The sequence below is a fragment of the Nomascus leucogenys genome, chromosome 1a (genome assembly GCF_006542625.1).
Source record: "Nomascus leucogenys isolate Asia chromosome 1a, Asia_NLE_v1, whole genome shotgun sequence".
In the NCBI taxonomy this organism is placed as follows: domain Eukaryota; kingdom Metazoa; phylum Chordata; class Mammalia; order Primates; family Hylobatidae; genus Nomascus; species Nomascus leucogenys.
In genome coordinates this window covers 98,322,935-98,346,110 of record NC_044381.1, presented here as the reverse complement: position 1 = coordinate 98,346,110, position 23,176 = coordinate 98,322,935, and the positions used below count along the sequence as shown (strand labels likewise).

General features: G+C 38.8%; 1 protein-coding gene across 6 annotated transcripts in view; it reads right to left on the bottom strand.

The window, feature by feature from the left end:
* MIA2 (MIA SH3 domain ER export factor 2) overlaps nucleotides 1–23,176 on the bottom strand; it is a 96,106-nt gene that overhangs the window by 35,723 nt on the left and 37,207 nt on the right. For 3 of the 6 annotated variants that reach the window (XM_030813792.1, XM_030813795.1, XM_003263733.3), the window contains 8 exons: nucleotides 22,556–22,687; nucleotides 20,359–20,380; nucleotides 20,183–20,271; nucleotides 10,461–10,538; nucleotides 7,879–7,989; nucleotides 7,197–7,268; nucleotides 6,235–6,339; nucleotides 1,287–1,409 (listed from right to left, as the gene is read on the bottom strand). In XM_030813792.1, the coding sequence (XP_030669652.1) occupies nucleotides 1,287–1,409; nucleotides 6,235–6,339; nucleotides 7,197–7,268; nucleotides 7,879–7,989; nucleotides 10,461–10,538; nucleotides 20,183–20,271; nucleotides 20,359–20,380; nucleotides 22,556–22,687 (732 nt within the window). Of the gene's footprint in view, nucleotides 1–1,286; nucleotides 1,410–6,234; nucleotides 6,340–7,196; nucleotides 7,269–7,878; nucleotides 7,990–8,554; nucleotides 8,582–10,460; nucleotides 10,539–20,182; nucleotides 20,272–20,358; nucleotides 20,381–22,555; nucleotides 22,688–23,176 lie in introns of those variants that run through there. The other 3 variants (XM_030813807.1, XM_030813802.1, XM_030813797.1) reach the window with 3 other exon arrangements.

Here is a 23,176-nt window from a genome sequence, read left to right as displayed (position 1 = left end):
AATAAATAAAATATGCCACAGCCAGGCACGGTGGCTCAGGCCTGTAAGCCCAACACTTTGGGAGGCTGAGGTGGGCGGATCACCTGAGGTCAGGAGTTCAAGACTATCCTGGCCAAAATGGTGAAACCCCGTCTTTACTAAAAATACAAAAAAAATTGGCCAGGCATAGTGGTACATGCCTGTAGTCCCAGCTACTCAGGAGGCTGAGGCAGGAGAATCACTTGAATCCAGGAGGCAGAGGTTGCAATGAGCCGAGATGGTGCCATTGCACTCCAGCCTAGGTGACAAGATTGAAACTCCATCTCGTGTGTGTGTGTGTGTGTGTGTGTGTGTGTGTGTGTGTGTGTGTGTGTATGCCAAATTCTGAATAAAACTGAGAAAGCTGGAATTTTGAAAATATTCTTAGCAGCAACTTAACTAGCACAGATGCATCACTTTCTTTTTATATATACAGATATTTTTATTATATTTTAAGTTCTAGGGTATATTGCACAATGTGCAGGTTTGTTACATATGTATACATGTGCCATGTTGGTGTGCTGCACCCATTAACTCATCATTTACATTAGGTGTATCTCCTAATGCTATCCCTCCCCCTTTCCCCCACCCCACAGCAGGCCCCGGTGTGTGATGTTCCCCTTCCTGTGTCCATGTGTTCTCATTGTTCAATTCTCACCTATGACTGAGAGCATCACTTTCAATATGACAACATCCACATCACTGTGTAAATTATAGAACGTTAGTTTTACGTATCATTATTTGATATACTTGAGTATCTGTATTTACCAGCATTAAGATTTTTTTAGATGAGTAGGAAAAGAAAAAAATCAAAAAATCCTTTTGTTCTTACGACTGGAGTCAAGTTTCAATTAAATTTATTTTTTAAAAGTATTCCTCTCCATGAAAGTACATACACCAGTTAAAGATATTCAATTAATATATATAACTATATGTCCAATTTCTCAGTCTTCCAACCTCCTAACAAGAGCAGATAGCATCCTGAAGAGAAACAGTAAAAACCATTATTTTTATTTCTTTACTAAATACCTAGGCTAAAATATAGAGAAGAAAAAAGGACACACAGAATATTCATATAAGTATGTGTGTGTGCATGTGTATCTACATATGACAAATCAGTAAGTCTTCAAGAAACATTTGACAATCTGGCCAAATATGTTATGAAAATATGTTGTGAAAATAAAAGCTGCTAAAAAGTGGTTTTCAAATCTCAGAGCTAGTGTAAAATTCTAGCCAACTTGGTCACTAAAACCAGCAGAGCCATCTACCTTGATGTGATTTTCTTTATCATTCAGAACTTGTTCTGCGTGTACTGTGGAGTCTTCAAATGTTACTTTCTGTTTATTAAGTTCACTCACTTGTTCTTTCCACACTTCAGCATCTTGCAAAAGCTGAAAATGAAAATTTTTAAAATGCAGCTCATCACATAAGTGAATCATTAAAAGATACTAAGAAGGCATTATGTAGCTACTTAAAAAAGAAAAACATGGCTCCTGTTTTCAAAGAACTTTCAAAATGGGGTAGTGTAAAATAACACACACATTCTTCAACTAGTTTATATCCTGTATTTATCTCAAATAAAGGTTTTCTGAGATAAACATATCTTAGATTTGGTCATTTCTTACCATTCCTTATATCCCATATAAAATACACCTTACTTGCATTAAAATTTATTTTTTAAATCATTGTGCCATTTTGTACTTAAAATAACTAACCTTTAGAAATACCACCATCCTGGCCAACATGGTGAAACCTCATCTCTACTAAAACACAAAAATTAGCTGGGCATGGTGGCACGCGCCTGTAGTCCCAGCTACTCAGGAAGCTGAGGCAGGAGAATCGCTTGAACCTGGGAGGCAGAGGCTGCAGTGAGCCGAGATTGCGCCACTGCACTCCAGCGTGGCAACAGAGCGAGGCTCCGTCTCAAAAAAAAAAAAAAAAAAAAGAAAAGAAATACCATTAATCTAGAACAGATCAGACTCTGCACGAACAGTATTCTACTATATATACTTTTACAGGAAAGGAAAACCTTTCAGAACATGACAAAAAGTAAAGATCATGATAAAAGGTAAACTTGACTACAGAAAGCTTAAAAGCTTCACAAATCAAATATAACACAAATGACATTTAAAGACAAATAACTAGAAAGGAATTCTTTCCCTTTTTTTTTTTTCTTTTTTTTTTTTTTTAGAGGCAGGGTCTCATTCTGTCATCCAAGCTGGACCACAATCTCAAACTACTGGGTTCAAGATATTCTCTCACCTCAGCCTCCCAAACAACTGGACTACACATGTCACATACCCTGCTAATTTTTTTATTTTTATTTTTTGTAGAGTCAAGGTCTTGCTATGTTGCCCAGACTGATCTTGAACTCCTGGCCTCAAGTGATCCTCCCACTTGGACCTTCCAAATCACTGAGATTACAGGTGTGACCCACTGCACCCCACCAAGAAAGGAATTTTCGTAACATTTGTAGCAAAAGGTTAATAACCTTAGCATGCAAAGAGCTCTTAGATGTCAATAAGAAAAAATAGGCAAAGAAAAAAAAGACTGAGCAGGCAATTCACAAAAGAAATGGCTCATATATATGAAAAAATCTAAATTTATTTAGTCTTTAAAACTCCGTTCTACCGAACAGTAATTATTGGATTTCTCTGCAAAACTAAGGCTTCATTGGCATATTTCCGAACACATGAAAAACGAATCCTTTTCTATGTATATATAACAGAATCAGAAGATACAGGTAAAAACAAATGAGAATTCAAGAAAAAATTCACATTTGGTGATTAGGTCATCTCTCATGAGTTAGCAAAGAGACTTAAGTACACAGCATACAGTATTAAAACATTAGAGAAGGAGTGCATTAGAACAGGGCATCAGTGAATATCGTTTGTTTCAAGAATTTGGATTATTACAAGGGAGTTAGACGAAAACCGCTGTAAAGAGTAAGACTGATCTAGGTGAAATATTTTCCAAGGTGGAAAAAGCCACTTTTGATCATAACATGGCAAATTTAACACAGGGTTTACCACCACTTTCTACTCAAATCTATTAAAATGCCCGAAAACAGATTTTTTTTCAAAGGCATAAACCCACAAGGAAAAAACAGAATAGGAGACAAAAAATAATTGTAGAAGTAGAAAATGGAAAGTGTGATAAAAAGACTCGACCAACTAGAGAGAACTAAAATCTAAGCCAGAAGATAGAACACCCAAAAGTAGGCTGATTTGATATACCCTAGAAAGGCTCATGATTTGAAGGCACAAATACCAGGGGTATAAGCAGGATTGGAAAAAAGGAGGACTGGCCAAAAGTCTGTATAAAAAGCAGTTGGAAAGCCTCCCATGACATAAATATATACTCATTCTCTCTCATTCATTCTCTATCTCTGTCTCTTTCACACACACACACACACAAAGACACACACACACACACACACACACACACACACGCAAAACCCTACAGGGTTATTCTTTGAAGAGGTGGAACCTGAGACTCTAGGACATCTATCCAGGTGAAGGTGGAAGTAACATACTAAAAACATGAAAGTATTAAGAGGAAACTGACTTACTGAACAGTCAGACACCAGCACTCTTTACCTGAGTTGCAAGACTGTTGGCCAACAGGCTTACACCTCCCAAATGGGAAATGTAGAGGACGCATCCCTGTGGAAATGCTCTTCAGATACCAACAACTGAGAATCCTCCAATTAGAAATACTCTAACCTGGCCAGGTGCGGTGGCTCATGCGTGTAATCCCAGCACTTTGGGAGGCCGAGGCAGGCAGATCACTTGAGGTCAAGAGTTCAAGACCAACCTGGCCAACATGGTGAAAACCCATCTCTACTAAAAACATAAAAATTAGCCAGATGTGGTGGTACAGGCCTGCAATCACAGCTACTCGGGAGGCTGAGGCAGGAGAATCACTTGAATCCGGGCAGCAGAGGTTATAGTGAGCTGAAATAGCACCCTGAACTCCAGACAGGGTGACAAAGTGAGACTGTCTCAAAAAAATATATATCCTATAGAAAAGCCCGCCAATAGCTGGGCACAGTGGCTCGTGCTTGTAATCCCAGCACCTCAGGAGGCCAAGGCGAGTGGATCACCTGAGGTCAGGAGTTCAAGACCAGCCTGGCCAACATGGTGAAACTCTGTCTCTACTAAAAATACAAAAAATTAGCCAGGCATGGTGGCAGATGCCTATAATCCCAGCTACTCGGGAGGCTGAGGCAGGAGAATCATTTGAACCCAGGAGGTGGAGGTTGCAGTGAGCCAAGATCAGGCCACTGCACTCCAGCCTGATCAACAAGGCAAGACCCCATCTCAAAAAAAAAAACAACAACAAAAAAGAAAAGAAAAGAAAAGAAAACCCCGCCAGCAGCCAGGCGCGGTGGCTCACACCCGTAATCCCAGCACTTTGGGAGCCCGACGCATGTGGATCATGAGGTCAAGAGATGTGTAATGGTCTGTAATTTCAGAGAAGAGGAAACAATAAAAAGATATTGAAAGCTTCCAGGGAGGAAAAAAGCAGATTTCCAAAAATGTCCAATTATCTGAATAGCTTCTGACTTCTTAAAAGCAATACTAGAAAGTCAAGACACTGGAGTGAACAGTGTTAAAATTCTGAGGGAAAAAAAAAAAAAAATGCCAGGCCGGGCGCGGTGGCTCACGCCTGTAATCCCAGCACTTTGGGAGGCCGAGGTGGGCGGATCACGAGGTCAGGAGATCGAGACCATCCTGGCTAACACAGTGAAACCCCGTCTCTACTAAAAATACAAAAAATTAGCTGGGTGAGATGGCGGGCGCCTGTAGTCCCAGCTACTCGGGAGGCTGAGGCAGGAGAATGGCGTGAACCGTGGGGGACAGAGCCTGCAGTGAGCCGAGATCACGCCACTGCACTCCAGCCTGGGCGACAGCGAGACTCTGCCTCAAAAAAAAAAAAAAAAAAAAAAATGCCAACTCGGAATATATTCAACCAAAATATCAACAAGTATGAGAAACAAGACATTTCCAGGCATGTAAGCTCTAAAAAAATTACCTCCTGTACCTCTTCCTCAGAAAGTTAACCAAAAGAATTAACCGCAAAAGAGCTTAGATATGGGAAACAGAAGATCTAACACAGGAGGGGATGAAGTGAAATCTTAGGATACAGAACAGAACACACACCTACAGAATAAGTTCTTATTAAACCAAGAGAGGCCCGAGAAAAAACTGCTTCAAGAAAAAAAAATGAAATTAACAGATTAAACAAAGCATTTGAAGGCATGAGTAAGATATCTGTATCTCTAGAAGACAGCATACAGATGAACCAGGTAAGTATACAAGAAACAAAACAATTATTAACCATAAGGCAAATACTGAATAAGACAGAATATGTAATAAGAACAAACCATGAGGCCAGGTGCAGTGGCTCACGCCTGTAATCCCAACACTTGAGGAGGCCAAGGAAGGCGGATCACGAGGTCGAGAGATCGAGACCATCCTGGCCAACAGGGTGAAACCCTGTCTCTACTAAAAATACAAAAATTAGCTGGGCATGGAGGTGCATGCCTGTAGTCCCAGCTACTCAGGAGGCTGAGGCAGGAGAATTGCTTGAACCTGGGAGGCAGAGGTTGCAGTAAGCCAAGATCGCGCCACTGCACTCCAGCCTGGCAACAGAGTGAGACTCCGTCTAAAAAATAAAAAAATAAAAAAAAAAGAACAAACCATGTTGCTCTGGTGTGAGTAATAGTTGGATAATTATAATAATTTAATCACTGAAAAATTTTCCCACTGAAAAGTTACAATTACATTGGCAAAGCAGAAGAAGAAATATACGTGGGAGTATCTATGTAGGGAAAGAGGGCAAATGTCACATCCTTATGTGATCTGCCACCAGAACTGCTTCTATCTTTAGACCCCAGATATATAACTTCAAAAATCCTCACTCATATTCTCCATACCCTTTCAGTCTGGCTTTAAGAACTTGGTTATGATTACCAAAATGCTAAATGCCCTGGCTTACTTTCCCTGCCCTGGGGGTAGAAGGTGCCAAAAGTATACACTTTTGTATACTACACAAAAGAGACAGACACTGAAATATGTATGGGAGGCTGTTCGGCTCTCATGCTCTCAAGGAAAAGCCTATACTTGTCCCTAGCATGGGTCAGTCATGAGGATGCCAAGAACATTTATAATTACATATTCACAAGTTGAAGAGTCGCTACAGAGCACAAACCTGTTTCTGGCTTTCCTGAAGTTCAGAATTTTCAGTCAAAGCATCTTTTATTGCTATCTTCAGTCGTTCTTCATTCATTTGAAATATCTTGAAGGTCATTTTGGCCTAAGTAAAACAAAAAATGTCAAGTTTGTAACAATTAATTTAATACATAGCTCATCCTTACACATACTCCCTAGAACACAGAATTAAACAAAGGCAAAACCATGCCAATATTAACAGCAGAGACAGCATGGTGGAGCAGAAAAAACGCTTGTCTAGAATCGGGGTCTAGTCCTGCCTCTCCCACTAATGTGCTACGACGTGACCTTGGACAAACCTCTTGTAACTTTCTATGTACTGTGCAGCAAATTTTGATAACTATTTATTCTGCCTCCCCTACTAAAATTTAAACTTCCTGGGGACTTTTTTGTCTATTAATGTTAAGTGTCAAGCAACCAGTCCTCAATATATAGTAACAGCTCAATAAACACTTGTCCATTGAAAAGATGAACTTATCTGAAGTACTTCGTGTAAAAAAAAAAAAACACAAGCTGGGTGCGGTGGCTCATGCCTATAATCCCAGCACTTTGGGAGGCTGAGGTGGGCCGATCACTTGAGCTCAGGAGTTCAAGACCAGCCTGGCCAACATGGTGAAACCCTGCCTCTACTAAAAATACAAAACTTAGCCAGGCATGGTGGCACATGCCTGTAATCCCAGCTATTCAGGAGGCTAAGGCAGGAGAATTGCTTGAACCCAGGAGGTGGAGGTTGCAGTGAGCCAAGATCGTGCCACTATACTCCAGCCTGGGCAACACAGCCATGCTAATTCATTCAGGTATTGTTTAAAAAAAAACAAAAAACAAAATACCTGGGATCCCCTATATCTCAAATCCTATTATTATATCTTATTTCTTAATTTAAAAAAATTAAACTAAAATTATTTTCAAAAGCAACAGACCTACTAGACTAATTGAACTTACTTCAGCTACTTGTGATTTGAGGGATTTTGACTCATCTTCTAGAGACTGTATCCTTTTTGAAATATCCGCCATCTAGAAAGACAGTATCAGGCAATAAATAGTTACTAAACTCTAGTTTCAAAATGCCATATATATTATATATACTGTTAACCTAACACTTTTGCTCCATAAGTGACAGCTCAAATTAAGACACCTTCTCAGTTTATTTAGCCATATGCTTAAAGGCATTTTATATGAACATTACATAACAATAGTATCTCATAACTTTAATATTCCATAACATTTAAGTTATATAGGCTCAAGATAAGTCCACTAACATGTTTTACTAAATAATCTCACATACATGAAGATTTTCATGAAGACAGGTTTTTTTAAAAGAAAAAGTTATAATGTTAATATACACGTTAATTACAAATATACACTATGTACATGATTATTCAGTTTTTAGTTACATGAGCTACTTCCATACGCATACAGAAAATTTCTATAAAAATATGCAAGAAATTTAACACAGTAACATCCAGGGGGAAGTGAAAAGAATGGATCTAGACAATTTTCCTCTCTACAACCTTCTGTATTCTTTACATTTTTTACAATAATGTAATACTTTAACCAGTATCATATATATTTTTTAAACCTCGGTAAATTTTTCTTATATTCTCCTCAAATAAAAGAGCCTTACCAATTCATCTTGTTCAGAATGTTTGCATTTCTCTTCTTTTAACTCTTTTTCCAGACAGAGTATTTCATCCTCAAGTTCAGAATTGGACCTGTTCAGCTTTTCACAGGTGGCCTAAGAGAGAAAGCCAACTTTATTAAACAGATACAAGAATTTTTCATTAGGGAAATCAGATGAGCATAATAAAAAATATGTACTGTAAGTTAAATAACTTTCATTTATATATTTGCTCATTTTTATAATATCAAAATAACAGCAATTGTAGCAGTGGTCAACAAAGTTCTATAAAGAACAAGAGAATAAATATTTTAGGCTCATAGGCCATGCAGTCTTTGTCGCAATTACTCAACTATGCCACTGTAGTGAGAAACAAAAGCAATACTTAAATGAATGAGCATCGCTATGTTCCAAAACAATTTTTTACAAAAAAAAGTGGAGAGCCCACTAGGCACAGTTTGCCAACCTCTGCTTAAAAGCACTATAAAGAAAAAAATGAGAAATAAAGCTAATTTAATATAATTAAACGCATGACATAAAAAATCAACTAAAAAAACAATCAAGGCTGCTTCACGATAATATTCCACATTGAATTAAGACCTATTTTCTATGACCTTTTTAATTTAAAATGATTAGTTATTGGATTATTCCAACTGGACTTTAAATACTATAATAAACATACCTCTGATATTTGTGATCCTTCAACAAACTTGTTAGAGAAAAATAAACCAAAAGATTCAAAGATTTTAATGCAGGCCAAAATAAGAGCAAAAAAAATACATACTACATTACAGTGATTTAAAAACTTGTTTATACATATTACCTCAAATTTGAATATTTCATTCTAGGAATTCCCTGACCTGAATCAAAATTACTCTATTGGTTTGATTTTATCTACAGATTCAGCTATCATATTTTTTTAAATTGCATCACATTATAGTTTGAATTCAATTATGATTACTATTACTGAAAATACTATGCTAAAAAATTACTAAAATTGAAGAAAATTTTCCAAAATGTTGAATGCAGCTAAAAATTCAGCTAATTTTACTCCTATAATAATTCCTTACCTTGAAAATAAATTGGTTTGTAATATTTTATCCTCAGTATTACCAAGCTTGAGTAAATGTCTTTGCTACCTACTTTTTGCTCTTCTGTTAGCATGCCAAATGCCTTCTAAAATTCTTTTATCAAACTAATAAATTATGGCCGGGGGTGGTGGCTCACGTTTGTTAATTCCAGCATCTTGGGAGGCCGAGGTGGGCGGATCACGAGGGGGTCAGGAGATGGAGACCAGAGTGAAACCCCGTCTCTACCAAAAATACAAAAAACTAGCCGGGCATGGTGGCGGGCACCTGTAGTCCCAGCAACTCAGAGAGGCTGACGCAGGAGAATGGCGTGAACCTGGGAGGCGGAGCTTGCAGTGAGCCGAGATTGCGCCACTGCACTCCAGCCTGGGAGACAGAGCAAGACTCCATCTCAAAAAATAAATAAATAAATAAATAAATTACTACAGGGAGGGTAGTTAAGACAGAGGGTCAGCAAATAAAATATAATTTCAACAAGTGCTTGAAGATAGTAATAGGCAACAAATGAAGAAAATATTAAGAAACTTATTTGGAATCCAATTTATAACTTCCTTTGGACTCTACTAGAAAATTCTGAATCATAACACATAGAGTTTCTGATGATTACAGATAGCAGTGATCGAGAACTGCCACACTGTACTGGACACTTATCAAAGGTACAAGGTCTACTGTTTTCTATTTTAATACCTGCAGACAAAGGTGTCCTCTGCTATCCTTTGTCACTACTGTGCTTTTTACAATACGTCCATATCTAAACAGTAGTAAGCCATTCCCATCACTTACCCTAATCTGTCTTAGTTTAGCTACATTACAAATTACCATATTTTCCTTCCTTAAAAATCAACCAAATCACACTTGGCTCAGGAAAGCCTACTTTAGGCAGTATCTTCCCAGACTCCTCATTCAGTGACATCATGTTGGTAGCTTGAAACTGGCCACGGTGGAAGTATTCATACTACAGAACGCAGCAAATGCTACAAATAAGGCTGCTTTTTAAAAAAAAGGTGTTAAACATTTACCAACATACCATTACTTATAATGTAAACCTCTGGCCTAATTCTAGTTAGCTCTTAATATCCTCAAGATGAAAACAAAGCAAATATTGTCATAATTTACATAAGTTATTGTTGCCAACTATACCTAAGTTTGTAAAAATGAATCTTATTTCTCCTTTCTAGAGCAAACTGAGTCAAAAAAGGAATGATCACCTTAATACGTTTCCCAGGAATGACCGAATGAAGTTTCTATATACTTCTTGATTCCTTAACATAAACATGCCTGACTCAAAACAAGTTAGCAATAAAAGCTCAAATTTTTATAATATTTTATGCTACCTACTATTGTCCCATTTCCTATATTAATCTTCTTCTTTAAGTTTTAACATCCAGAGAGGCTCTTTCACATTTCTTTCAAAATAGTTTTCAGAAGATACATTTTTTAAGTTTTTGTTACTTAGTACTTTTTCCCCAGCTTTTAAAATTATACCATTTGATTTTTTACCTCCAAACTTTGTGCTTCTGTTGCCTCCTTCTCAAAGCTGGCATCCTTTAAAGATGACTCTACTTCATAGCCTTCATACTGAAACAGAGCAACATCACAAGTAAAAACTCTACCAATTTTATTCTAAATCTTATCTGGATAGATGCCTAAGAAGCAGACAGAATCCATTTCCACATGTACATTAAATTTACTTGGATTTACTTAGCTTTAAGTTTTTTAAATCTGACCACTATAACAAACAATGCCAGAGCAGCTAACACATCACAAACCACTAGCTCAGGCAACAAATGCCAGAACTTCCCCTCTAAGAGTAAAGTCTGCTTCTCAGAGAACATAGGACTATAACTCATATTAGCATCTTTTACTAAAAATGAGGTAAAAATTCTAACGGTAAGATTGCACTAAAGATTATCCAAAGATTTACTCAAAGAGTGTATTTTTATGTAAGCTGTCTAATTATGCCCCAAACAAGTAAGCCTCTTCTTTAAGCCTATTCATTAAAGAGAAATTTATAGTAACTGACCATCAAAACTTTTCACTTTTAATTCATACCATACAACAAATAAACCAAGTGGGGAATATAAAAATCTTTAAAAGGTAGGGAACAACCATCAAAAAATGAAAAGAACAATAAAATATATAACGCTATAAGATTTGGCAAAATGCACTTCAATTATTCAAAAATAAGTGATTAAATTGAAGACTAGGTTGTTCGGGATCCACCTTTCTGGCGAGAACAAGAAAAGCTTGATGAAAAATACCAAAAAAAAAAAAATTGTCTGTCTGAAAGCCTCAGAGAGCTATCAAAACAGTGAGAATTTGTGAGAGAAGTGGGAATCCCCAGAAAGGCAAGTCTAGTATTTGACATTTCTACTCCCCCTAGAAGAAGAGGCTGATGGGCTAAGAAACTAAGCAGAGATTTCAGGAGAATCAGAAGCTGAGACCTGCCAAGTCAGGTGAACCCTGTGCTTGGCTAAACAATGATCTGTCCAAAGATGTCTATGTTCTGCTCCCCAGAATGTCCAGGTGTGATAAAGGATCTTAAGACGGAAAGAGCATCCAGAATTATTTTGGTGGGCCCAATATAATGCCAAGGGTCCTTAAAAGGAGGAGGCAAGAGGACCAAACTTAGAAAAGAATGATATAAGATAGAAGCAGAAATTGGGGTGATGTAGTTAGGAGCCAAGGAATGTTGGTAGATTCCATATAAGACACAAGACACACATTCTCTCCTAGAACATGCATAAAGAAACAGACTTGCTGCTATCTTAAATTTTGCCCCCAAGATTGGTTTTAAGGCTGGGCATAGTAGCTCACGTCTGTAATCCCAGCACTTCGGGAGGCCAACGTGGGATCACTTGAGGCCAAGAGTTCAAGGCCAGCCTGGGCAACATAGTGAGATCCCATCTCTACAACAAAATATTTTTAAAAAGATCAGTTCTAGACTTCTGACCTTCAAAATTGTTAAGAGAATAAATGTGTGTTGTTTTACACCAATAAGTTTGCACTAATTTGTTACAGCAGCAAAGGAAATTGATGTCCTTACCAACCAAAATTGGTACCTTGGAAGGGCGCAGTGGCTCACACCTGTAATCCTAGCACTTTAGGAGGCTGGATCACAAGGACCATGAGGTCAGGAGTTCAAGACCAGCCGAGCCAACATGGTGAAACTCTGTCTCTACTAAAAATACAAAAATTAGCTGCGCGTGGTGACATGTGCTTGTAATCTCAGCTATTTGGGAGGCTGAGGCACAAGAATCACTTGAGCCCAGGAGGTGGAAACTGCACTGAGCCGAGATCATGCCACTGCACTCCAGCCTGAGTGACGTAGCAAGACTGTAAAAAAAAAAAAAAAGAAAGAAAGAAAACCTGCCTACCTAATAACAAAGTCGAAACCAAAAACAGACTAATCCTCTGAACTGAGGCCTAGCTTCCAAATATCTCAATCTGTTATTAAAGTAATCTGACCTCCCAACAAAGAAAAGCCCAGGAAGAGATGGCTTCACGGCTGAATTTTACCAAATTTTTAAAGTAGAATTATTACCAATACTTCTTAAACTCTTCCAAGAAAAACGACAGGAGGGAATATTTCTAACACATTTTATGAGTCCGGCATCACCTTGATACCTAAGCCAGACCAAGAAACCACAAAAAATAAATAAATAAATAAACAAACAAACCTACAGGTCAGTATCTCTGATGAACACTGATGCAAAAATCATAAAGTATCAGCAAATTGAAATTAACAATACATCAAAAAGATTATGCATTGTGATCAAGTGGGATTTATCCCTGGCATGCAAAGCCGGTTTAATATACGCAAATTGGCCGGGCACAGTGGCTCACGCCTGTAATCCCAGCACTTTGGGAGGCCGAGGCGGGCAGATCACAAGGTCAGGAGTTCCAGACCATCCTGGCCAACATGGTAAAACCCTGACTCTACTAAGAATACAAAAATTAGCCGGGCACCTGTAGTCCTAGCTACTCAGGTGGCTGAGGCAGGAGAATCGCTTGAACCCAGGAGGCGGAGGTTGCAGTGAGCTGAGATCACGCCATTCCACTCCAGCCCAGGCAACAGAGCAAGACTCCGTAACAACAACAAAAAAAAATATATATATATATACACGCAAATCAATTAATGTGATACATCACATTCACAGACTGAAAGACAAAAACCACATGATCATACCAATTGACAAAGAAAAACCATTCAATAAAGTTCAACATCCATTTTTTTTTTCTTTTGAGAGATAGGTTCTCCCTATGTTGCCCCGGTTGGACTTGAATTCCTGGGCTCAGGCCATCCTCCCACCTCAGGCTCCCAAGTAGGTGGGACTATAGGCACACACCCTCACGTCCAGCCCAACATCATTTCTTGATAAAAACCCTTAACAGTTTAAGTATAGAAGTAAAGTTCTGGCCAGGTGTGGTGGCTCACGCCTGTAATCCCAACACTTTGGGAAGTCCGAGGAGTTCGAAACCAGCCTGGGCAACATGGCAAAACCACGTCTCTACCAAAAATACACAAATTAGCCAGGCTTGGTGGCACACACACTCCCTACTCTAGGGAGGCTAAGGTGGGAGAATCACTTGACCCCAGGAGGTTGAGGCTGCAGTGAGCCATGAGCATGCCACTGCACTCCATCCTGGGCAACAAAGTGAGACCCTGTCTCAAAAAACTAAATAATAGTGGCTCATGCATGTAATCCCAGCATTTTGGGAGGCTGAGGTGGGCAGATCATGAGGTCAGGAGATCGAGACCATCCTGGCCAACATGGTGAAACCCCATCTCTACCAAAATACAAAAAATTAGCCAGCCGTGGTGGCGCATGACTGTAGTCCCAGCTACTCAGGAGGCTGACGCAGAAGAATTGCTTGAACCCAGGAGGCAGCCTTGCAGTGAGCCACTGCATTCCAGCCTGGTGAAAGAGCAAGACTTCATCTCAAAAAAAAATAAATAAATAAATAAATAAATAATAAAATTTTAAAAATAATGAAAAAAATAAAAAGAAAGTTCCTCAACATAACAAAAGCCATTTATGAAAAACTTACAGCAAATATCATCACCAGTGGGGAGAAACTGAAACCTTTTCCATTAAGATCTGGTACAAAGCAAGGATGTCCACAGCCACCACTTCTATTCAAAACAGTACTGGAAGGGCTGGGTGTGGCGGCTCACACCTGTAATCCCAGCACTTTGGGAGGCTGAGACAAGCGGATCACTTGAGCCCCAGAGTTTGACACCAGCCTGGGCCACTTGACCAAACACCATCTCTACAAAAAAAATACAAGAAATGAACTGGGTGTGGTGGTGCATGTCTGTAGTCCCAGCTACTTCGGAGGCTAAGGTGGGAGAAACACCTGAACCTGGGGCCACTGCACTCCAGCCTGGGCAACAGAGTGAGACCTTGTCTCAAAAAAACAAAAACAAAATAGTACTGGAAGTACTGTCGAGCAATTAGACAAGAAAAAGAAATAAAAGGCCTGGCATGGTGGCTCACGCCTGTAATCCCAGCACTTTGGGAGGCCAAGGTGGGCAGATAACTTGAGGTCAGAAGTTCGAGACCAGCCTGTCCAACATGGTGAAACCCTGTCTCTACCAAAAAATACACACACACACACACACACACACAAACAGCCAGGCACGGTGGTGCACACCTGTAATCCCAGCAATATGGGAGGCTGAGGTGGGAGAATCACTTGAACCTGGGAGGCAGAGGTTGCAGTGAGCTGAGATTGCACTGCTGCAATCCAGCCTGGGCAACAGAGTGAGACCCTGTCTCAAAAAAAAAAAAAAACAAAAAAAGTAAGAAGGAAGGAAGAGAAGGATAAGGAAAGAAAAGGAAAGATATCCAGATCAGAGAAGTAAAATTATCTGTTTGGAGATGACATGATCCTGTATGTAGAAAACCCAAAAGATGTCATCAAAAATACAGATCTAATAACTGAATTCGGTAAAGATGCAGGATATAACATCAAAACAAAACTATGTCATTTCTATACACAAATAACGATCTAGCCAAAAACGAAATCTAGAAAACAATCCTATTTACATAGCATCGAAAAAAATAAAATACTTAGGAATAAATTCAACCAAGGAGGTGAAAGATCCGTACACTGAAAAGTATAAAACATTGATGAAAGAAATTGAGGCGCACACAAGGAAATGGAAAGGCAGCCAAAATCTCAATGGCATTCTTCACAGAAATTTTTTTAATCTAAATTTAATATGGAATAGCAAAAGATCCCAAATAGTCAAAGCAATTCTGAGAAAAATAGAGTTGGCAGCATCAGACTAACTCATTTTAAATTATATTCCAAAGCTATAATAATAAAAACAGTGTGGTACCAGTATAAAAACAAATACACAGACCAGTGGAACAGAATACAGAGCCTAGAAATAAATCCAAATAGATATGGTCAAATTTTCAATAGAGCACCAAGAATACACAATGCAGGAAGAATAGTCTCATCAATAAATGGTACTGAGAAAACTGGATTTCACATGCAAAAGAATGAAATTGAACTCTTATTTTATATAATACATAGAAATCAACTCAAAGTGGATAAAAGACCTAAACATAAAACCTGAAACTACAAAACTCCTAGAAGAAAACACAGGGAAAAAGCTCCCTGATACTGGTCTTGGCAATAATTTATTGAATATCACATCAAAAACTTAGGCTACGAAAGCAAAAAATAAGTGAACAGGACTATATCAAACTAAAAAGCTTTTACACAGCAAAAGAAAAAATAAAATGAAAGTTCCTTTGAGGTGAAGCTGCAAGGTAAAAAAATAAAAATATACACAAGTAAACACAATAAAAAGGCAACCTACAGATTTAGAAAAAATATATCAGATAAGGGGTTAATATTCAATATTTTAAAAGACCTCATACAACTCAACAGCAAGCAAACATACAACCTGATGTAAAAACAGGCAAAGGACTTAAATAGATATTTCTCTGAAGATGACATAAAAATAGCCAACAGGTATATGAAATGGTGTTCAATATCACCAATCATCCAGGATATGCAAATCAAAAACACAACGAGATACTACCTCGTATCTGTTAGAATAGCTATTATCAAAAAGACAAGAGAGATGACGAGCATTTGTGAAGGTGTGGAGAAAAGGGAACCCTGGTACAACAAACCCCCAGGACCCAAGTTTACCTATGTAACAAATCTGCACTTGTACCCCTGAACTTAAAAGTTACAAAAAAAAAAAAGGGAACCCTTTTTCTAGACAAGAAAAGAGAAAGGCATAAAGCAGGTCCTTTGTCCTTTGAATAACATTGTTTTCTTCAACATTGTTTCATCATAACATAGATGAGAAAAAAAAACTGAATTCAGTATACACTGTTTCACTTAAAGTCAATTTTCAACAATCTATCAAGGACATTGAGGGCTTGCTGTACACTATTGGCAGGGATGTAGATGGGTACACTCATTACAGAAAATAGTACGGAGACTCCTAAAGAAATTTAGAGCTACTATATCCAGCAAACCTTCTTCCAGATATTTATCCGAAAAAAATGAAACTGGCACAGACAGCTGCATGCCCATGTTCACTGCAGCATAGTAGCCAATATGGAGACAACCTAGGTATCCATCAATGAACAAATGAATAAAGAAACTGTGGTATATATTTACAATGGAATATTACTCAGCATAAAAAGGTGGAGATCCTGCCATTTGCTACAACATGGATGGACCTAGAAGGCATTTTGCTAAGTAAAATAAGCCAGATATAGAAAGAAAAATATTGCATGATCTCACTTATATGCGGAATTTTTGTAAAGGTCAAATACATAGAGATAGAGAACAAAACAGTGGTTAGCAGTGTTGGGTAGGAGGGAAGAAACACGTAGGTCAGAAAATACAAAGCAGAAAATACGGCCGGGCATGGTGGCTCACGCCTGTAATCCCAACACTTTGGGAGGCTGAGGCGAGAGGATCACCTGAGCCCAGAAGCTTGAGACCGTCCTGGGGAACATAGGGAGACCCCATTTCTACAAAAAATTTAAAAATCAGGCAAGCATGTATCATGTGCCTGTAGCCACAGCTACCCAGGAGTCTGAGTGGGAGGATTACTTGAGCCCAGGAGATAGAGGCTGCAATGAGCCAAGGTCACGCCACTGCACCCCAGCCTGGGTGACAGAATGAGACCCCGTCTCAATAAAAGAAAAGAAAATATATGGGATGAACAAGTTAAAAGATCTCATGTACAACATGAGATCCATAGTTAATAATAGTGTATTGCATTCAGGATTTTTATTATATGAGTACATTATAGCTGCCCTTGAGGGGTCGGCAGGGAAGGGGTAACTATGAGAGATTAAGAATACATTAATCTGTTTCACTATAGTAACCATTTTACTATACACGTATCTCATCATGTTTATACCTTAAATATATACAATAAAACTTATTTTACAAAAAAGAAACAAAGTTATCTGAAATTTCTATACCTTAAATATACACAATAAAACTTGTTTTACAAAAAAGAAACTCAAATAAATAAAGCTATCTGAAATTTCCAATGTCCCTAGCCTAGCTGCCTATGAAAAGCAATAGTAAATCCTCACTGAAGAGAGACGACAGCACCCACAGCTTCAAAATTATCTCTACAATTTTTATTATATTATCACTGACACCTGATATAAAATAACCTGGCATTCAAAAGGACAAGACTTGACTGAGAAACAAGAGAAAAAATGAGCACCAGAAATAGACTACTGGATAATACAGTAGTCATTAAAATAAGAAAGCATATTTGTCGGCAGCATATATTCTGAAAATCAGAAAATATAAATAACACATAAATAAATAAAATAAGAGAGCATAGGCCACGCATGGTGGCTCACGCCTGTAATCTCAGCACTTTGGGAGGCCAAGGTGAGTGGATTGCCTGAGCTCAGGAGTTTGAGACCAGCCTGAGCAACACAGTGAAACCCATCCCTACTAAAATACAAAAAATTAGCCAGGCGTGGCGGCGTGTGCCTGTAGTCCTAGCTACTCGGGGGGCTGAGGCAGGAGAATCACTTGAACCTGGGAGGCGGAGGTTGTAGTGAGCCGAGATCGCACTATCGCACTCCACTCCAGCCTGGGCAACAGAGGGAGACCCCGTCTCCAAAAAAAAAAAAACCAAAACAAAACAAAACAAAAATAAGAGAGCATAATGTCTAAGTGGAATTAAAAAATAAAACTGTACCAGAGAAAAAGAACTACAAAAAGAGCCACAATAAAACTGCAGAACTGAAAAAGGAAAGAGATGAAATTAAGATCTCAACGGATGGCTTAAAAGATGATTAGACATAAATGAAAACAATTGGTAACATGGAAGTTAAAGAAGAATATCTCTAGACTGAAGTGTGGGCAAACAAAAAGATGGAAACCCCAGAAAAGAACATAAGAGACAGATGAGATATAATAAAAAGTTAAACTACCCATTTTTACAGTCCCAGAAAGAAAGAACAAAAAAGGGCAAAAACAATATGTGGAAAAGTAACAATCAAGAGTGTTTCAAAACTAATAAAAGGTAGAGCACAGTGGCTCACAGCTGTAATCCCAGCACTCTGGGAAGCCAAGGCAGGAGGATCACTTGAACCCAGGAATTCGAGACCAGCCTGGACAACATGGCAAAACCCCATCTCTACAAGAAATTTTTAAAAATTAGCTGGACTTGGTGGCGCATGCCTGTAGTCCCAGCTACTCAGGAGGCTGAGGTGGGAGGATCACCAGAGTCCAGGAAGTGGAGGTTGAAGTGAGCCAAGATCACACCACTGTACTGCAGCCTGGACAACAGAGAGAGACACTGTCTCAAAAAAAAAAAAAAAAAAAAAACTAAACTAATAAAAGACATTAAGCCAGATTCTAAAAGCATCATAAACCCCAATAAGGACAAATAGAAAAAAACCACACCTAGACAAATCATAGTAACACTGCTGAAAGCCAAAACCAAGAAAAAACGATAAAAATAGCCAGTAGATTTCTTTTTTTTTTTTTTTTTTTTTTTTTTTTTTTTTTTTGAGAAGGAGTCTCGCTCTGTTGCCCAGGCTGGAGTGCAGTGGCGCCATCTCGGCTCACTGCAAGCTCCACCTCCTGGGTTCACGCCATTCTCCTGCCTCAGCCTCCCGAGGAGCTGGGACTACAGCTACCCACCACCATGCCTGGCTAATTTTCTTGTATTTTTAGTAGAGATGGGGTTTCACCATGTTAGCCAGGATAGTCTCAATCTCCTGACCTCGTGATCTGCCCGCCTCAGCCTCCCAAACTGCTGGGATTACAAGCATGAGCCACCATGCCCAGCCAGTTTCTTATCTTATACAGTTAAACTATACCTGCCTTAATGCCCTAATGACTTACCAATTCCAATACTACTTACTGAAGAGAAATGAAAATACATGCCCACAAAAAAAACTTGTAGAAGAATGTTCACAGTAACTTTATTCATAATAGCCAAGAACTGTAAATTAACATACCAGATACTAAGACTTGTTATAAAACTACAGGATATAAAAAAGCATGTTATTGGCAAAAAACAAACAAGAAAAAGCCCAACAAAATAGAAGATTTAACACAAACAGACTCACATACATTCAGTGACTTAAGAAGATGACAGTACAGAACAACAGAGAAAAGATGGTCCTTCCAATAAATGGCATTAACTCAACACGCCCAGGAGAAAAAATGAATCTTCACACACACAAACACCCTCGACTGCCCCCTCACAGATCTGATTTCAAATGTATTAAGGACTATTATGGACTGAATTGGGTCCCCACAAATTCATATGTTGAAGCTCCAACCCCAGTACCTCAGAATGTGATTGTATTTGGAGACAAGGCCTTTGGAGGTGGTCAAAATAAAATAAGGTTGTTAGGGTGGGCCCTAATCCAATCTGACTGGCGTCTTTATGAAAAGAGAACATTTGGATACACAGATACCAGAAATGCGCACATGCAGAGGATGTGTTTGTGTGCTTGACCTCATCAGTGAGGAAAACTCAAAAGGAAAGCACAAGGAGACACCATTGCACACCTACTACGATGGTTAAAATTAGTAAGACTGGTTAAGTGTTGAATATGAAGAGCAAGAGAACTCTCATACTCTGCAAACAAAGCATTCATAATCTTAAATTTACACAGAAGTACCTACAGTGAGAAGTATAAAGTTCTCTGACTCTAACATGAATATTATTTTCAAAAATATCTTACCTCTTTTTGAACAAGGCTAAATTTTTCAAGTAGTTTACTTTTTTCTTCAATTAGTCCAGAAAGCATTACAGCAAGCTTTTTCTCTCTTCCTAAAAAAGTCAAGTCAATATTACCACGAGTAAATTAGTATAAGTTTTTACATCACAACGAGAGTTAAAGCAGAAAAAAGAACTTACCCACATAAAGCCGACTCCTAACCTGAAATAAATTTTTAACAAAAATTACATTAAAACAAATATGCTCTCAAATACATCAATTTATTTAACTTCTACTGCCAACTTAGAAATATGGGTTTCTTATTGCCTTTGTATAAATGCAAGCCAAAAGTATTCTGTTTCCAATAAGAAAATAAATGCTGCTTTTTTTTTTTTTTTTTTTGAAGACAGAGCCTTGCTCTGTCTCCCAGGCTGGAGTGCAATGATGCGATCTCAGCTCATTGCAACCTCCACCTCCTGGGTTCAAGCAATTCCTCTGCCTCAGCCTCCTGAGTAGCTGGGATTACAGGTTGGTGGCACCATGCCTAGCCAATTTTCATATTTTTAGTAGAGACCGGGTTTCACCATGTTGGCCAGGCTGGTCTGGAACTCCTGACCTCAGGTGATCCACCTGCCTGGGTCCCCCAAAGTGCTGGGATTACAGGCGTGAACCACCACGCCCAGCCTAAATACTACTTATTAAAGACTCCCTATTAAAGATTCACATTGTGAATTAGCATATTAAAGGCTCTGAAATAACTTCACTCTAAAGATATTTGTTTAATTTCATTTAACCCATTGCTCCCCAAACATATCTGACCCTAAAAAAATAATTTCAAGAAGCCCCTATTATCATATCCCCTGATGCTAATATCCAAAATAAAACAGCCTGAGAAACGTTACCATAGGGCCATAGATCTGAACTGACTAAAGAAATGGTGAACCAAACCTTTTTCTTCCTTAACCTCTCTCTCAAATAATGAAGCAGGTGGGAATTCATTTGTAAAAGGATCAGCCTTAGGGCTGAGGTAACACAAACAAGTAGAAAAGAAATGAGGACTTCAATCATCTACAGAATATGGACAGAGATAAAAGGGAAAACCTTTAAAAGACAAGATACTCTACAATGAGTGTAGGTGAAGAATAGATTTCAGTTCCTCAGATTAAGGAACTCTCAAAAGGTAGAGAAAACCATAAAGAAATTGAAAAACAGAAGTTAAGAGGTAGGGAGGTCAGAATTAAAAGGGGCAACATCTGAAAAATAGCAGTCCCAAAAATGCATTAAAAATTTCCCAAAATTAGGCCAGGCGTGGTGATTAATGCCTATAATCCCAGAACTTTGGGAGACCAAGGCAGGCAGATCACTTGAGGCCAGGAGTTCTGAGCAACACAGTGAAACCCGTCTCTACAAAAAAATACAAAAATTAGCCAAGCATGGTAGTGCACGCCTTAGTCCCAGCTGCTCAGGAGGCTGAGGCAGGAGAATTGCTTGAGCAGAGGAAGCAGAGATTGCAGTGAGCCGAGGTCGTGCCACTGCACTCCAGCCCGGGGGACAGGAGTGAAACCCTGTCTCAGATAAAATTTCCCAGAATTAAAAAAAAGATGAAGCTGGGCAGAGTGACATGGACCTGTGCAGTCCCAACTACTCAGAAGGGTGAGGAAGGATTGCTTAAGCCCAGGAGTCTGAGGCTGTAGTGCACTATAATCGCATCTGCGGATAGCAACTGCACTACTGCCTAGGCAACACAGGGAGACCCCATCTCTTTAAATAAATAAATAAATAAATATATATATAAAAGATCTTACATTAAAAGATTCCAGTTGAGCATGGTGGCTCACACCTGCAATTTCAAGACTTTGGGAGGCTGAGGCAGGAGGACCACTTGAGCCCAGGAGTTTGAGACCAGCCTGAGCAACACAAGACCCTCATCTCTTTATTTTTGAGACAGGGTCTCTCTCTGTCACCCAGGCTGGAGTACAGTGTCGCAATCATGGCTCCCTGCAGCCTGGACTTCCCAGGATCAGGCAATCCTCCCACCTCAGCCTCCTGAGTAGCCAGGACCACAGATGGGTGTCCTCATCTCCAGCTAATTTTTGTATTTTTTGTAGTGATGGGGTCTCACTGTGTTGCCCAGGCTGGTCACAAACCCCTAAGCTCAAGTGATCTTTCTGCCTTGGCCTCCCAAAGTGCTGGGATTAGAGGTGGGAGCCACAGCACTGGGCCTGACTCTGATTCCCGACCCTCATCTCTTTTAAAAAAAACAAACAAACAAAAAAAAACCTCTGAATCCCTATGTAGCTTCTAACTTGTTTACTTAAAATAACAAATATGTTTCTCATATTATTCATTCAGCCCAGTGACAAAATGAACATTCTTAGTATAGCACTGGTTACTTACCGATCTAAAACTTCTCCACAAAAAAAAGAGAACAGCAAAAAATCCAACAACAGCTGCACATATCACCAATTCCCACGGAAAACCATAAGGATTAGAATTTGGTCTCATACCTTCAGGCAGTGCTGCCACAACCTTCAAGATAAAGAAAAGTCAGTTCTTAAAAATGCACTTTTGTTAAAAATACTGATTACAAACATAGGTACAAGTTTATGCGGTCAACACAAAATGGGCTGCCAGACTAACACCAAACAGAAGGCATCAGAGTACATTTTTTTGTCAACTTTCAATCACTTTCGCCAAGTAAAGAACAGCAGTATGGTGAAATGCAATTATCTTCAAACTGGAGTTCTGCAGAGGTGACTTAAAGCTTCCAAGGATGAGAATAAGAGAAGGCCAAAGAAAAAAACTGAGTGAACTGGGGTTCCGGTACTCTGCCCTGATTTCAACCAGTTCAGGTTTTATCTGTAAAGTATAATCAGTTTCCCAATATACAATTTCCCTGCAGGAAGAAAAAATCAATTTGCAGCTTTAAAAATAAAAAGTTTGATTCAAAGCCAGCCTGGGCAACAAAGTAAGACCTGTCTCAAAAAATAAAAAAAAGTTTTGAACACCACTGGATAG